A 17,564-nucleotide genomic window follows, 5' to 3' on the forward strand; every position below is an offset into this window, starting at 1 on the left:
TTTATATGTATGTGTATATATATATATATATATATATATATATATATATATATATATATATATATATATATATATATATATATATATATATATATATATATATATATATATATATATATATATATATATATATATATATATATATATATATATATATATATATATATATATATATATATATATGTATATATATATATATATATATATATATATATATATGTATATATATATATATATATATATATATATATATATATATATATATATATATATATATATATATATATATATATATATATATATATATATATATATATATATATATATATATATATATATATATATATATATATATATATATATATATATATATATATATGTGTATGTATATATATATATATATATATATATATATATATATATATATATATATATATATATATTTATACATGTACATACATATATATATATATATATATATATATATATATATATATACATGCATAGATGCATATGCTACATTAGGTAAAGGTTATTCTGAATAAGTTTATGTAGCAGAGTGTTGCCATATTGATAGAAAGGGCACTAACGTTGCAGTACAGTGCTTTAATAGGAACTATTTTTTTAGCCAATTGCTTTTATGTTTAGAATTTTGCTTTGTTTAGATTTTATTTCTGTATTGTTAACAATTTTTCCTCTAATTGTTGCTCTTGGAAACTTTGGTAATCATTTAGCATGTTGTTTTGTCTCTTTACAGTTCTGGTGAGACAGAGGATGTTGAAAATAAATTGTCTGTGAGCACAGACCTGGAATCCAAGGTAAGTATAACATATTTCCTGTATTCAAATGATTGTGTGCTGTCACTTTGATATCAAAAGAAGGTAGTTTATTGTTCATCAATGGAAATTAATTTCTCCAAGTTTAAACTGGTGCAAGCATGAAACACAGACCTCTTGATCAGAATGATATACTAATCAAATCACAGGATATGCTTATCTTGAGTGATGGGGCATGGAACATGAATGCTGAAGCACTAGGTGAAAGAAGGCAATGTTGGCAATTTTTTCAGAATGAAGTAAGTTGAGAGATGCAGTGTCAAGAGTACTAAATAAAACTACAACATGGAATTGCTGTTGAACAAGTCATGTAAAGGTTCAAGGACAAGGAGGTAGTAGAGTTAAATTTTTTTTCCTTGTCTTAAAAAGTCAGGAAGTCTTCCTCCCATCTTGACCTCCAATTTTTACAGCTACATCTGGTATGTCCAGTTTGAGATGGTGGGTTTTCAGTGGACCATGCTTTTGATGAAGGCTGCTCAGAAAGTGCTACTGTATATGATTGATACCTTCTGTGCGTTATCATTGCCTGGAGTTCACACTGAAGTTTTATTTTCCAGTGGGTTACTACTTTCAGTAAAAGATAGTATTCATTGTAGGGATCATTATTACGGTAAAAATGTCCTTCCGGAAATTACTCATGCAGTATTCCCATACTTGTGAGTTATCCTGCCAAAGTTAACTTGATGTCCAGCCAATGTACTTCTCTAATATGACCTCAGCCCTCATGTGTAGGGGTACTTAAGGATATGTGTGGGCATGAGATCCTCAGTGTTAACTTTTCACCAGTCTGAATTCAGAAGCTTCACTAATGACCATCTTGAGTACAGTGTTATTGTGCTAGTGCCATTGCTTTGTCAGATAAGTAACCTATCTACTGGGAGAACCTTTTTTTTCCTTGCTAAACATGTGTTCATGTCAGATAAGAGAGGGAAGTGTGACTGTGGAATGCATGTTCTTTGTAAAGATCTCCACTTTTAGTGTTTGTTTTGCTTAGTGGCTGATCACGATTACTGTAGTTGTAAGATAATGTTAATCATTCATCACTAAAACTCTTAGAACCAGGTTAGCTTCCCTGAATACCTATTTGGAGACTTAATGTCTTAAAAGCCGTGCTTTTAGCAAGATGGCAGAACCCTTAGCCTCCAGTATCTCACTAGCACCCAAGAAAAAGTAGGAAAAAAATTTAAACCTGAGTCTTTGGCTGCCTACTCTAACTTTTAACATCTCTGCCAAGATGAAGCTGGAATCCTTGGCATTTCCTAGTCCTGAGACGCTCACTACCCTCAACCCCTCCGGAGGCCAGTATGGTGTCTCTTGCTTGTATGTCTGATGAGACTGCAACTTGTGTTGCTATAGGATTGAAGGGAGAACCCAGGGTGATTACTTTCAAGGGAGTGGAGGGCATACCTCTGATATTAGTTATAGAAAAGGTCCCTAGCTTTCTTATCATGCTCCTCCATGGTTCCATGCTGTCATGCTTCATTAAGTTGGAAGTCCTGGTGAAAAAGAAACAAAAGACCAAGCATATTTCTTCTCAGCTTAGGTCCCATGTGAAAGAATGGCTGGATTTTTCTCTGGGCTTCTTCAATGCCGTCTTATCCTTGAAGCCTCCTTCCTTTCTCTCTCCTCCTTGACCTGCCTCCCTCCCCCCCCCCTTTGAAAAAGGCAGCATGAATCTTCTTCACAGGAGGTGAAGTAATCCATTTTAGATTGAGTCATTGGCTTATTCCTTCCATATACATTATATGGAATAACTGGCCTTAGATGATCAAGCTACCTTTTCACGAGATTCCCCATTTGCAAAGATTTCTATTGGTGAAACAATAACCAGGACAATAAAACACATAAAGTGGGACACTATACCTGTCACAGAGATGCAGAAAAGGTACTATAATTTATTAGAAGTAGAGGACCCAAAGTTTACAGTTACTTCCTGTGTCCTGGAAGCCTTATTTGGATGCTTTTTTCCTCCACATGTACTAACCCAGACTCACAGCTGCCAGCACCCAAAAAACAGACAGGCTCTGCACAGCCCCAGAGGAGATGAGACCCTACAGTAGACCCCCTCTGTTTTCCTCTCACTTCAGATAAGTCTGCCAAACTCCTCCCTTTGTCCAGTGTGCTGCCATCTGATAGAGACAGTATGGCCATGGACAGGTATGGCTAAAAATTCTATACTTCTGCCACCCTGGCATTTAGGGCCCAGTTTTGCTGTTTTTTAGGGTTGTGACCTTCTCTCCCATGTGATTATAAAACCATTTCCTCCCTTGGACTATGGAATAGGGTTCTACTCAAGATTCTTCGAGGGAATATGGAGACCCATCCTGGATTTGTCACACAATCAACACCTTTAAGAAGCTGTGTCTTTCAAGATGCTCTTTCTGCAGACTTTACTTCCTTTAATTCTTCCTCAGGCTTTCCTAGCCACTGCAGACCTGAAGGAAGCATACCTGCACATCTCTGTACACCCTGCCTGCAGTAAATTTCTCATGTTTTCGTTTTCTTTATCGCACTTTCAGTCATCTGCTTTATCCTTTGGATTGTCTACAGCTTCCAGTGTCTTTGCAAACTGCCTAGCTCTGGCTATTGCCTTTTGCAGAACCCAGGGGATCCAGATTTTCTTGTACCTGAATGATCTTCTAATTTAGGCCTCATCCCAGGAAACTCTGCTGTTATATCTCAGCTTCACGTTCTCTCTACTGGAAAGTCTTTGATTCACTCTCAAGCTCAGGAAATTTTCTTCAAGATACAGGCTTCCTAGGTTGCAGACTGAATGCCCTGTCAATGACAACCTTCCTGCCACAGTAGAAACTTCTCCCTTTGTCCAATTACTTCCAGTCCTTGTTGCCATTATCTATGATCTTGACAAGAGCGATAGTAAGAGCCTAGGGTATATGGCAGCCACAATTCTGGTGGTGCCATATGCCGGATTACTCATGAGGAAGATCTAGTGGTACTTGGTCTGTTTAGTCTCAACACTCTCAGCTTCTGGACTTCCGAATTCCTTCCTTTGTTGAAGGAGGCGTTGCAGTGGTGATCTTTCATGTTCAATTCATTGCAGGAGTTCCCCATCCTCCCACCCACACCCACCCAGGAGCTCTATATACATTCGTCTTACCTGGCAGGGAGTGCTTGGACAGGCATCATGAGAGTTTAGGAATAGTGGTCCCCCAGAGAGATCAAGGAACACATCAGCGTAAAGGAGTTGAAACCCTTTCTTCAAGCCCTGCAGATGCTGTCTTACCTTTGCAGCTCAGAACCCCTAAAATATTCACAGATAGTACCTCTGCCATGGGGTACATCGACAAACAAGAGTGCCATGTCTTACCAGTTGGGCAGGCTATCTCTGATGGCATGAGACAGCCATAAAATGAAATATGATGGTTTATTTTTGACATCCACTGAGTCACCATTCAGAATTTGGTAGAATACCTCCGATGCCTTGTTCTTTGCTATTGCAACTCCTCTCTTTGTTCATCAGACAGTATTCCTTCCTAGCCTGGTCCATCTTTTCTATCACCCACATTTTCACTGCACTACTTTCTGTTGATGGCTTCCTAGACTTGCACATTCCACCAGCAGCTTTCCTTTTGTACCTTACCTGGCTCAGCCACTTATCTGTTCTGTAGTTCTCACACATGCTGTTTTCAGACCCTGCCATTCTTCTTCAACTCCACCTGTTTCCTCTTCTTTTTGAGGTGCCAGAGCCCTGAGTAATTACTTGAACAGTTTTGCTTTCTCTCAGTCAATTTCCAAGTCTTCAGCCTGGTCTCTGATGTCCTTAGAACCTTGTCTGACCACTGCTTGCAGCTGATTGTGGCAACCAGTAGTTTATGCTGTGAGTCAACTGTTTCTCTAGGAATGACTGCAATCTCTGATTCTACCCCAGTACCTTTTCCTTACTAGAAGGAAGTCTACCTGATTTGCATTTTGGCCACTTTTGTATGTGATCTTGTGACTGTTTATCTTTCTGACCCATGTGTGGGTACCATCAAACCATTTGCCAGACAGAAGTCTAGAATGGCTTTTTCTTTATTCCTGTTGCCCCAACCATTTAGAACCAGGCTGTCCTCATATCTTGTTCTGTCTGTCCCGATGTGTGGATACAGGTACACCAATTCCTCTTGTCCAGCTTTATCTCGTAGGTCATATAACTGCTGTCTGAATATACACTTTTCCTCACTATCACATCCCTGCTTTGGGGCATAGGCTGAATTTGTGAATACTGCCCTGTTATTGCACTGGAGTCTGATTGCCATGAGTCCATCAGTAGTTCTCATGACATCCCTCGGATCCTCAACACCATATGATCAAACTTCAGACAGCCCCCCCCACACCCTCAACATATTATATATACCAACTCCAAGATCACACTATAGTGGGAAAAGGGGTAAATTTCCCAATCCCAACTATACCGCAGGCTCCATTCAAAATCTTTATCTTTCTGAAAATCGATCATATGGTCTCGACCATATGCGGTTCAACACTCTGAAGGGTCAAGCTTCTGAATGTGATCCCATGCCTCACTGTCTTCTGAAGCCTCTCCCTCACCACATTTCCCACAGCATTTCTATCCTGTCCTCCTCCTGAATATTAGGCTGTTTATCCCAAGCCAAGAGGCTTTGCTACACTGCTCTTCCATCTTGTCCCTTAGATACATAGGATGTCTAGCCTCCTGCTACCATCATTTCACCTACTTCCAAACGCCGTGCTGTCAATGAACTTACATTGAGTGTAGCAGTTTTTAGTTCATGTTTGGCAGGTTGATTAGTTTTACGTCCACCTCTCACTCAACAGTGCTGTACCAGAAAACCTAGGCTGTGTTGCTGGACATCAGATAGCCAGTAGCTTATTGACCAATGGCTGCTTTGCTTTATGGCAGGCACACAGTGGCCAAAAGGAGCACATACACCCCTCTCGCCGTTAGCATGGGTCCATGGCATAACTTGGGTCCTCGATCCACTTGTCACTGGCAAATACCCATTACCGTTTTGGTGACATTATTTTTACACCTTGCCGTGATGCGCAGTCTGTGATCCATGTTCTCCTATTTTCAGGATACTGCGCACCTCAGTAGATTCTCAAAAGGTTTGTGTATACAAGTCTTCCCTCTGTAGGGCACCATCTAAAGTCTATGCTGCGGTCCACATCTCCATTCTTGGATGAGTTTGAGATGGAGGGACTCAGCTTGTTTTTCAGAGGTGGGAAGAACCCCTACAGAGACACATGGAGAATGTGCAAACTCCAAGCAGACAGTGTTCAGAGGTCAGGATCGAACCTTGTGCTTTGTGTATGAGAGGTAAAGACCTTAAGCATTATGCCAATTGGTCTGTATTTAGCTTCCTTTTGTATGGTTTATCTTCAGCGTCCTGTTTAAGGTTGTATATTTGTCCATACTTGTTTGACTGCCTCATTGAGCTCTCATTAGAGGAAAAGCGTTTTAAAAGGTCTTTGAATATTATCCATTTCTAACTAACTTTTGTTTCTCCATAAACTTTAGGAATTTGACCATGGTCCATGAGAAGTCATTTCTTTTCTTGGGGCTAACTTGGACACAGAAAAGTAGTGTCTTTGCCATTCCAAGGAAAGAGCCTACTGTTTAAAATTCTTCTTTGTAGGCATGGCACAAAAATTTCATATGTATTTCCATGGGATTCTCGGAGCAGTTTGTGAGCAACTTCTTGGGCATCTCTCCATACTTTTTCCAGTCACTTCAGGCCAGGTGCCTGTTGTAAGAGCAGGCTGGAGTTTGCAAACCATAATAGTTTGTGTTTAACTGGAAGGATTATTGTCATAGTGTAGGTTTTTTATGCTCAAACCCTGAGGCTTAACCTACTCCTCCGGAGAAGGACCCAGGAACTGCAGACCTTGGGCCCTTCATAACATTTAAACATGTGTCGTCTTCTTTTTTTGGCTGCTCCCGTTAGGGGTCGCCACAGCAGATCAACTGTTTCCATTTCTTCCTGCCCTCTGCATCTTGCTCTGTCACACCAACCACCTGCATGTCCACTCTCACCACATCCATAAACCTCATCTTAGGCCTCCCTCTTTTCCTGTTACCTGGCAGCTTCATCCTTAGCATCTTTTTCCCAATATACACGGCATCCCTTCTCAGCACATGTCCAAACCAACGTAATCTTGCCTCTTTGGCTTTGTCTCCAAACCTTCCAACCTGGGCTGACCCTTTAATATATTTATTCCTAATCCTGTCCATCCTTGTCACACCCAGTGCAAATCTTAACATCTTAAACTCTGCCACATCAAGTTCTGACTCCTGCCTTTTTGTCAATGCCACTGTCTCCAACCCATATAACATAGCTGGTCTCACTACCCTCTTGTCGACCTTCCCTTTCACTCTTACTGGTACTTGTCTGTCACAAATCACTCCTGACACTCTTCTCCACCCACTCCATCCTGCCTGTACTCTCTTCTTCACCTCTCTTCCACACTCACCATTATTCTGAACTGTTGATCCCAAGTACTTAGTCATCCACCTTCACCACCTCTACACACTGCATCCTCACCATTCCTCTATCCTCCCTCTCATTCACACACATATATTCTGTCTTAATCCTGCTGACTTTCATTCCTCTTCTCTCTAGAGCACATCTCCACCTCTCCAGGGTCGTCTCCACCTGTTTTCCTACTCTCACTACAGATCACAATGTCATCTACAACCATCATAGTCCACGGGGACTCCTGTCTGATCTCGTCTGTCAACCTGTCCGTCACCATTGCAAATAAGAAAGGGCTCAGAGCTGATCCTTGATGTAATCCCACCTCCACCTTAAACGCATCCGTCACTCCCACCTCAGACCTCACCGCTGTCACACTACCCTCGTGCATATCCTGTACCACTCTTACATACTTCTCTGGCACTCCCGACTTCCTCATACAATATCACAACTCCTCTCTAGGCAGCCTGTCATATGCTTTCTGTAAATCCACAAAGACACAATGCAACTTCTTCTGACCTTCTCTGTACTTCTCCATCAACACTCTCAGAGCAAACATCGCATCTGTAGTGCTCTTTCCTGGCATAAAACCATACTTATTGTGTCTTTTGGCTTTTCCCGGTTAGGGGTCGCCACAGCGGAACTTCAGTCCGCTAATGATCGGCAGTAGATTTTTACGTGCCGAGTTGCCAGCCCTGATGCTCAACCTTCAACGAAGGTACACCCATTCATGCAAGTCTCCACACAGAAGACGCTCTAGCTGAGAATCGAACAGGACAATGTCTTACTGTGAGGCGACAACACTACCGCAGCACCACCACCGCAGTATCATACTGCTGATCACTAATCATCACCTCCCTTCTTAACCTAGCTTCCACTACTCTTTCCCATAACTTCATGCTGTGACTGATCAGTTTAATCCCTCTGTAGTTACTACAGCTCTGCACTTCACCCTTATTCTTAAAAATCGGTACCAAAACACTTTTTCTCCATTCCTCAGGCATCCTCTCACTTTCCAAGATTTCATTAAACAATCTAGTTAAAAACTCCACTGCCATTTCAGCTAAACACTTCTCTGCTTCCACAGGTATGTCATCTGGACCAACAGCCTTTCTGTTCTTCATCCTCTTCATAGCTATCCTTACTTCCTCCTTGCTAATCCACTGCACTTCATGATTCACTATCTGCACATTATCCAACCTTCTCTCTCTCTCATTCTCTTCATTCATCAACCTTTTCTCCCTCTCATTCTCTTCATTCATCAACCTCTCAAAGTGCTCTTTCCATCTGCTCAACACACTCTCCTCGCTTGTGAGTATGTTTCCCTCATTACCCTTTATCACCCTTACCTGCTGCACATCTGTACTAGCTCGGTCCCTCTATCTAGCCAACCGGTACAGGTCCTGATCCTGTTTTTTTTTTTTTTTTCAAGCAAGTTTGGAACTCTTCTTGTCTGATGCAGGGAGCTAGGAAGCAATTGTTAGCTGGATATCTGCAAAATTAGTGTGCACATGTATGCATGTGTGCACACATTTACATGCACATATATGTACGTGTGTACACTGAAAGCACCACCCCTCCAGCTGAAGATTATGAGCTCGTGGGGTCTAGCAGCTCCTCCTTTTAAGAAGTGTTATACCAATGGTTGAGGTGGAGGAGGAGAAACTCATCTTGTGAAGAGCATCTGCAGAAGCTGTGGAGTCAAATCAAAAAGTTATATTGCCCTCTTCAGCTAACTTACCACAGGTAAGACAATACTGTAGCAGTGCTACCTCTATGTGAACATTTGTTGTAATTGTGAAGTTCTCACACAACTGTACTTTGCCTCCTAGCCTTCAATCCAGTTTACTGCGGTGCTAGTTGGGTGTCTGATGCTTTACAGGAAAAGGAGCTTCATATATTCCCCTACCTGGATGACTGGCTTCTGATAGCCTGTTAAAGGGATACTCTAGCAGCATTCCTCTGGGCACTATTGTTAGTCTGTGGAGGGGGAGGGTGTACATGATGTATCTGAAGTACTGTCTAGTCCTGACTCAGATGGTTGTCTCAACTGAGGCAGATTTTGACACACTATAGTGGCTGGTGTTCTTACCCATTGAGAGGAACCAGGAAGTCATGGCCTTAGTAGGATGGTGGATGTTCTAATCTCAAACCCTTCTGTACCTCATTAATTTTATGGAGGCAACCGTTTTCATAGTCCTGCATCTGCTGATGGATTTTCCTCTAATAGTATCCAAGTGTATAAATGTTTAATTATTGTGCATTCGTCTGTTTGCTAGTTCCGCCTGCTCATTGTATGAGGGGGTGGGATAGCATAGCACAGGGGCTGAGTGCATCTTCCTACCCTGGTGTATGGCATTATGATGTGCACACCTGTCCATGTGGAAATGAGAGAAAATTTAGAGTTGTACTAAGATGTTTCCCATCCCAGAAATCCCAACATGTACCTATTGCAAAAGCTCTTCTCGCAGATTAGCTGACATGGTGAAAACTCATCTTATTGTGTAATGATGACATTTATTTATCTGTGTTTTTCTGTTTATGAATGCTTGCATGGACCTTTACTTCATCTTTGTGTTTTAGTTGTACACCACAACTGAATAATTTTTGATATTGTATTACAAATTGATCCCACAGATTGTAGATTAAATTTTCCAAATGCTAAGAGTTCCATAAGTAATAGGGGTTCTAATGGTTGCAGCTTCTTTATCTTTCTGCTCAAGTGCTAAGAGTTGCATAAGTAATGGGGGCTTTAATGGTTACAGTTTCTTTATCTTTCTGTCAGCTCTTTCTTTCTTTTTACTCCAGTCATTAGGAAGAAAGCCGCATTCCTGTTGAAAATTGTGTGATTGTCAACTTCTTCATCTTGTTTGCCATTGAAAATTAAATCTCTGAATATTTCCTTTCATAAATGACATTTGCTTGGGAGTTGGAGGTTGATTACAGAATCCAGATAAGATGATGGTGTGACCTGTGGCCACCTTTACTTTGGCTAAAAGGAAAATCTATTGTGTTAAGAAGCAAAAAAAAGTAAAACAAAAAATGGGTTCATCTGAGCTAATATAGTGAACATGAAAATGAATCAACAGAAGAGAAACTGGAAAGAGTGCTGATAATGGTGTTGAGTAAAGATGGATTTGGTGGGCTTCAGTTTTGGTTGAGAGTAATTCATCCAGAAATAGAATCCCTGAAAATTAAGAGCGAAATAGAAAAAAGGTAGAGATCTGTGATAGTAGAATAAAAGGAGCAAATCCTTCTGATAGCAATATTAAAGGAGATGGTCCAAACTGCAAGTAAGGGTGGTTGGTAGTGAGAAAAGGTAGAGTTGTGGAGAAGTAATGCTATGGAGTTAGGTCAGGTCATGCAGACCAGCAGAGTTAGATTTGCAAGTGAAAAGGTAGAGTTGTGGAGAAGTAATGCTATGGAGTTAGGTCAGGTCATGCAGACCAGCAGAGTTAGATTTGCAAGTTGAATGGGAGCACATGGTGGGTTGGAATGTGGAAGGGAGATGAGTCGCATCAGCCTAAAGATGCCACATAATGTTAATGGCCATAAGACAATGTAGGTGTTGAGGAGAGCTTTTGAGTTCAGGGGTCTAATGGTGCAAGGCTACAGGGCAAGGATTATGGAGGATTTCTCAGTGGAACTGTGGTGAAAGCACTAGCATTGTAACTCAGTAATGCTACACGTGAGGCAAGAATGGACCTTTGTGAAAATAGTGCATCCCAGTACATGGGGGAGGAGTACATGGAGGTAAAAATTATGCCTGTTTAGTGCATCTGTGGCAGGAGAAAGATTTTTACACGGTAATGAAAAGAACACAGATGTGAGGCAAAGCTGTGGGGCCCCAAGGACATGTGATGAATGGGTTTAGGGTGGCAAGTGCTGCAAGAGTGCCAAAGTAAGGCCTCTAGCAAAAGGGTGCAGGGCATGCTGGGTATGAAAAGAGAACAGTATGAATCTGTGATAAGTGGTGAACAAGGGGGGGGGTACAGACAGACCTTTTTGAAGAGTTGTCCTATAAGTAGCAAATTGTGAGTAGTTGTGTTCTGTTAGATGTGGAAGAAGCAGAAAGAGTGAATAATAGGTAAAGTGCTATACAAGACAAACAGAACGGTGTAACCTGTAAACAAGACATGTTATGATGAGTCAAAAATTGGACCATGTGTGATGCTGTCTTGTGACTTTTACCTTTATTTCTTTTATCTGCATGAGTGAAAGTAGGACCTAAAGATGTGAATGAAGAGAAACTGGTCTTTGGAAAGTGACTTGTTTGGAAAGGTGAAAATTGAAGATGGTCTTATGGTTGAAGTGCGTGAAGTGGCAGAGTGGAGAATGATGCTGTGGAAAAGTTATGACTGTGTATGTTTTAAAAAGTAAATAAATGTGTGAAAAGAAGAAAACAAGGAACAGCATAATGGATACTTACCCTTGTCAGCCCCAGTTTTGGGCTGATGAATGCAAATTGAAGTGTATGCAAACAAAAATGAGAAAATTGATTATGGATTTTTTTAAATGCTATATTGGTTAAAAGTTGAAAGTAGTTGAGAGTGATGAATGTGCTAAATAAATTGGAGTGAATGTATATTAAATAGATTTTTTTCCAAATGAGTGCATTCTAGCAGAGTTATGAATTTGGTCATAGTTTGAAAGTTTATATTAAACTGTGTATAGCTTTATTAGGGACTTGTGGGACTTGTTGGCAAAAGACTGCAGAGAGAAGGAAATTAATGCCTGATATACCTAAGGGATGTTAAGAACAGAAACCTTTAATTTCAGGTGAAATCAAGAGGGCAGTAGCTGTAACTGAAAATGGGGTAATGTCAGACAGAGTAAGCAACTGGAAAAGTGCTGGATCCTGAACCAAACTTTGTGTTTAACAAAGTAAAGAGCATTAGGAGCTGGTTAGAAAGAATAAAGGGTATAGAAGGTTATGGCTAGGCTTGTATAGGCCCTAGGGCTGATAGCCTAGTACCAACCTATGAACCTATGAGCACTAAAAGAATGCAAATGCGGATTACCAGACTGCAAGTACTGTGACATAGTAAGTGGACGTGAGCACTTCACACTCTGTGTCGCACAGAAATTATTGGTGCAACACGTATATAAACTGTAACTCCAAGAATCTTGTCTGCAAAGCCCAATGCATCAAGTGCAACAGTTCTCATCTAGATAGAACTGTTAATATGCTCAAAATTATAATAGCCCACCATCTTTCAGACATAAAACTGAGACAGACAAGAAATGCCCTAAAAACACACAACATGGACCTTCCTAACCATGGCAGTTCCTTCTCTCTACATCTTGGACACAACAGACTGGGATCCACTACAAGGCAAAAAAAATGTTTGTGAAAAGGAGTTGAGTGGCAGATAAAATTAAATGCCTGCAGTATCCCAGGTTTAAATTCCATCTGTCAATTAAAAGTGTTGTGGCACTCTGAAAATTCAACTACAGAATGTACTGCTGAAATTAATTTTACAAAGTCAGCCCTAAGGCCATTCACTCCCCAGATACGCCATTTCCTTTATATACAAATCCTATGTGGTTAACTCTTTCATCCCATTAAAGAACTATAACGAGCATTTCCACTGTTAGTAATGTTTTTAAGCACAGTCATTTCTGCTGCTTCCAATTTCATTAACCTAGTTATTTGCAGATTCTTTAGCAAACTCAAAGGTGTTTACAATGTTTTAACTTTTGCTTTTTGAATATATGTATTTTCTACTAGATAGTGGGGTTTCTAGTACTAGCCTTCCTTGGCTCTCCGTTGAGTGTGCACACCAGTAAGTTTAGTTCACTTTGTTTAATAACCTAAATATCCGTATTGCAGCTTTGTAATTTGTTTCTCTACTTATCGTTTGGATGAGTAAGAGTTTGTTGAACCATCCATTCCAATCTCCATTGCAGCCCTGGTAACTGCGTGGATTTACTATTCCTGCCACCCTACCTATAATTTCTAGTCTTGGACAACAAGGAAGTACCCTCCAAAAACTCCCAAAGTCTTGGATGATTACTAGTTTGCTGAACATCCATTCCAGTCTCCATCACAGCCCTGGTAACTGTGTGGATTTACTATTCCTGCCGCCCTACCTGGAATTTCTAGTCTTGGACGACAAGGAAGTGCCCTCCAAAAACTCCCAAAGTGCAAGTGCCAGCCTATGCTCTGTTTGTTGGTAGTGTGGTTTCTCTATCTTTAGTGGTTTGCACACTCTCAGACCAACCCTGAGGACATCTCCATCCTCCGTTTTGCGGTTACCCAGTCCATAGCTTAGGTCTTAGTTTTAACTTGCAGGTTTCCATTCAGTCCACTAGATGGCAGCAAACTACAAGCTATAACCCTTGTGAATTAGTGCACTTGTACTGGTAATTGTACAGTTCCTTAGGCATAATTATTTTATACCACCTACAAGAACTCTTTTACGAACTCCCATTCCATGTCGGGAGTGTAATTCTTGTTCCCTGTTCCAACCACATTGTTTGTTTCCCCCTAGAAAGGAAGAAACAAACTTAAAATAATAACAAAATAATAGGTAGAAAAAGATTTCTCTGCCATAGTCAAACCAGTTACCTGCAAACTAGTGCTGTACTTGACTGATTGTTTCTCGGCATTTTACCTCTTCCAGCTGGGCAGGACTTAATCTAGTAGGCAAATGATCATCCCACTCCTATTGGAACCACGTGCCTTGCCCTCCCCCCACTCACCCAACCAAACTCTATTAATATAAGCCTGTTCCTGTGGCGCCATTTTGAAATCCCTTCTCTAGTCCTAAGACGCCTTCCTCTGCTCTCTGTTGAGTGTGCACACCAGTAAGTCTAGTTTCACTGTGCTTAATAACCTAAATATCCTTATTGCAGCAATGTAATTTGTTTCTCTACTTATTAGTAAGGGTTATATTATCGTATATGTGTTTACTAGGATATTCTTGCCCATAATTCTTTCTATCCTAGTTGTTTTTACATAAGGTGTCGTCAACTTTGTTGCAAGGGACCCATATGAATACTGGACTGTCTGGTTAACCTGTATTTCCAGAGACTAATATCTGAAACTCTTGACTGGTATTTATCAACATTGTCTGTATATGTTGAATACTGCAGCAGCCTTTAGCCCATTACTGTGCTAAACGTCTTTAAACTCCTGGACGTGTGCGTTTGTATTTATCAGTCCTTTCCCTGTTACAATGGGAAGACGCACGGGCAGTACACGTGTATTATGAGGATTTTGTTTGTTGTACATGCTGTACCATTCCTCTTATTGTGTTTTCCATCATAAAAGGTCTTGCTGATGAGTGCCTTCCATTTAGTCCTGTACCCGTGAATACAGGCTGATGCATGTAACGAGCACTGTAAAATGTTAGGTATTTGCTGAGTGTCTTCTTTGAGAACTTTGCCTGTTAATATGGGTTGTTGCATGTGAAGAGAACTGTGCAATATTGATTTTTTCTGCTGTTATCAACCTAGAATTGGATTGATTTTTTTTCTGCTGTTATCAGCTTAGAATTGGATTGATTTTTTCTGCTATCAACCTAGAATTGATTGTTTTATCTTCATGCCCTGACTGCACTAGTTATATTGCTAGTGCAATATTTGATTCTTTTGCTGTTAGCAACCTAGTATTGATTGTATTATCTCCATATCCGGACTACGCTAGCCACGTGTAGTCCTCTTTCCCTCTCTGCCTCCTGCCTTTCTGGCCCATCTACTTTCTGTTCTGAACTACTCTCGTCTCCTACACTACATACCCATTCACTCACCTCTCCTCTGTCCCAACTCTTACTTCCTAACCCTCTCTCCTCACCCCATTCTTTGAACCCTCTTTCTACTCATTTATAATACCTCTTCACTTTTATATCTATTTCTATTCTGAACTACTCTCGTCTCCTACACTACATACCCATTCACTCACCTCTCCTCTGTCCCAACTCTTACTTCCTAACCCTCTCTCCTCACCCCATTCTTTGAACCCTCTTTCTACTCATTTATAATACCTCTTCACTTTTATATCTATTTACAACTTGGATGATTATGAGTTTGCTGAACCATCCATTCCAATCTCCATCACAGCCCTGGTAACTACATGGATTTACTATTCCTGCCACCCTACCTGGAATTTCTAGCCTTGGACGACAAGGAAGTGCCCTCCAAAATCTCCCAAAGTGTAGGTGCCAGCCTATGCTCTGTTTGTGGGTAGTGTGGTTTCTCTATCTTTAGTAGCTTGCACACTCGCGGACCAACCCTGAGGATGTCTCTTTCCCCCGTTTTTGTGGTTACCCAATCCATAGCTTAGATTCTTATTTTTAACCTGCAGTTTTCCATTCAGTCCACTAGATGGCAGCAAACTACAAGCTATAACCCTTGTGAATTAGCGCTCTTGTACTGGTAATTCTACAGTTCCCTAGGCGTAATTATTTTATACCACCTACAAGAACTCTCTTACGAACTCCAACTCCATGTCGGGAGTGTAGTTCTTGTTCCCTGTTCCAACCACATTGTTTCTTTCCCCCTAGAAAGGAAGAAACAAACTTACAACAATAACAAAGTAATAGGTAGAAAAAGATTTCTCTGCCATAGTTAAACTGCAGTTACCTGCAAACTAGCGCCATACTTGACAGATTGTTTCTCAGCATTTTGCCTCTTCCTGTGTCTTCCCCACTCCGTTCGCCCTATGGGCTCACTCCGCTCCCCTACCCTGGCCCATATTCCCACCCGCCCCCACTACCTCTGGACTTATACCTCCCACACCACACCCACCCCATCACAAGCCCAATCAACAAAATCCTCCCCACCCACTATCAACCCAACCCCTCCTCCATACAACTTCACCCCATTCTCAACACTAAACTCTTAACTTCCATATTCTTGCCTCCCAGCACCTGTACAAATACTCCCTCACTCACACACTTAAATTTAATACTATGCCTCCCAAACCAGCCTCAGTTCTAACCCAGCTACTACTTCTCATCTCCCTATCCTACTTAAACTATCTCACCAGACCTGTCTATACTAATCATACTCCCCCATTTCACACAACTAACTCCCCACTATAGACAAAATGCACATGCTACTAGTCTCACATGCCCTAGCCTCGTCTTCTTCAACACAGCCATGCTCTTCCACATCAGTCATATCAACCTCCAGCTCCACTGCTCCCATTTTTATTAGTTCAGTCTCAATAAAACCCATAAATCACACCTTAAGTTTCTTAAATACCTCTTCACCCACATCCAGCACTCTGTCTACCCTACTTTCAGGTGACATACACCCAACTCCTGGCCCCTCTCCCAACCCAACCACCTCACCTCATCCTTCCCAGTCAGCTGGCAGAACCCTCAATCTAATAGCTATAAATGCTCAGAGCATCTGTAACAAAATCCCCAACCTCCATGCCTGGCTTTTCCATAATCACCCCGATATTCTGTCTATCTGAAACCTGGCTTAAGCCACATATAAAAGACTCCGAACTGGTTCCATCCAATTACTGTATTTTCAGAAAGGACAGAACTCATAAAAAAGGGGGCGGTGTCACCCTCCTCCACTCCTCATCCCTTGTAGTTACCCCCTACTCCAAGCCCATTCCAAAACTTAGTAATGCAGAAGTACTCCCAGTCCTCCTACACTTAAACAAACAGAAGCTCATTTGCATTGTCACCCTTTACATCCCTCCTGGAGACAACATCCCAATCCTCGAAGACATTCTCTGCTGGCTCTCTACCAATATCACAAATGAAACTGTAACTCTGGGTGATGTTAATATCAATTGGGCAACAATCCAATCTCCAACCAACTCCCAAAACATTAATCTTTATAACTTCACTCAACTTATCAGCTCAGTCACTAAACTATCCAAAGACCTCCTGTCTGGAAGTACCCTAGATTGAATTCTAGTTTCTCACCCCCATTATATCACTAGCAGTGGAATCCTTCCTGGCCCATTAGGTGACTATCTTCCCATTTTCAGTCATCGCCTTCCCTCCTCCATACAACTATCCCACACATATTCCTCTTGCCGGATCCTAAAAACCTTTAACCTTAATGCATTCTCATATGCACTAAAACAACTAACTGGAATCCATTAAGCACTCTATCCTTAGATAGTGCTATTACCTATTTCAACACAACTTTCTCAAACGTGCTTGATTCCTTTGCCCCCAAGAAATTAAAACGCATAAAAAGCAGTTCTGCCCCTTGATTAACCAAGACTACCTTACTCACTATGTGGCTCCATGATAAAGCCTGGAAAATGCTATCACAATACTAAAACCACAGCCACCCT

General features: G+C 41.0%; 1 protein-coding gene across 1 annotated transcript in view; it reads left to right on the forward strand.

Moving 5' to 3' along the window:
• The window catches only part of APBB1 (amyloid beta precursor protein binding family B member 1), a gene marked incomplete in the record, with an annotated part of 1,507,904 nt that overhangs the window by 623,197 nt on the left and 867,143 nt on the right, over positions 1-17,564 (forward strand). Inside the window, 1 exon segment of the mRNA XM_044073035.1 lies at positions 758-818. Within this exon segment, the coding sequence (XP_043928970.1) occupies positions 758-818 (61 nt within the window).

This window comes from Protopterus annectens, chromosome 5.part1, assembly GCF_019279795.1.
Source record: "Protopterus annectens isolate FY-2018-M chromosome 5.part1, PAN1.0, whole genome shotgun sequence".
NCBI classification, from domain to species: domain Eukaryota; kingdom Metazoa; phylum Chordata; order Ceratodontiformes; family Protopteridae; genus Protopterus; species Protopterus annectens.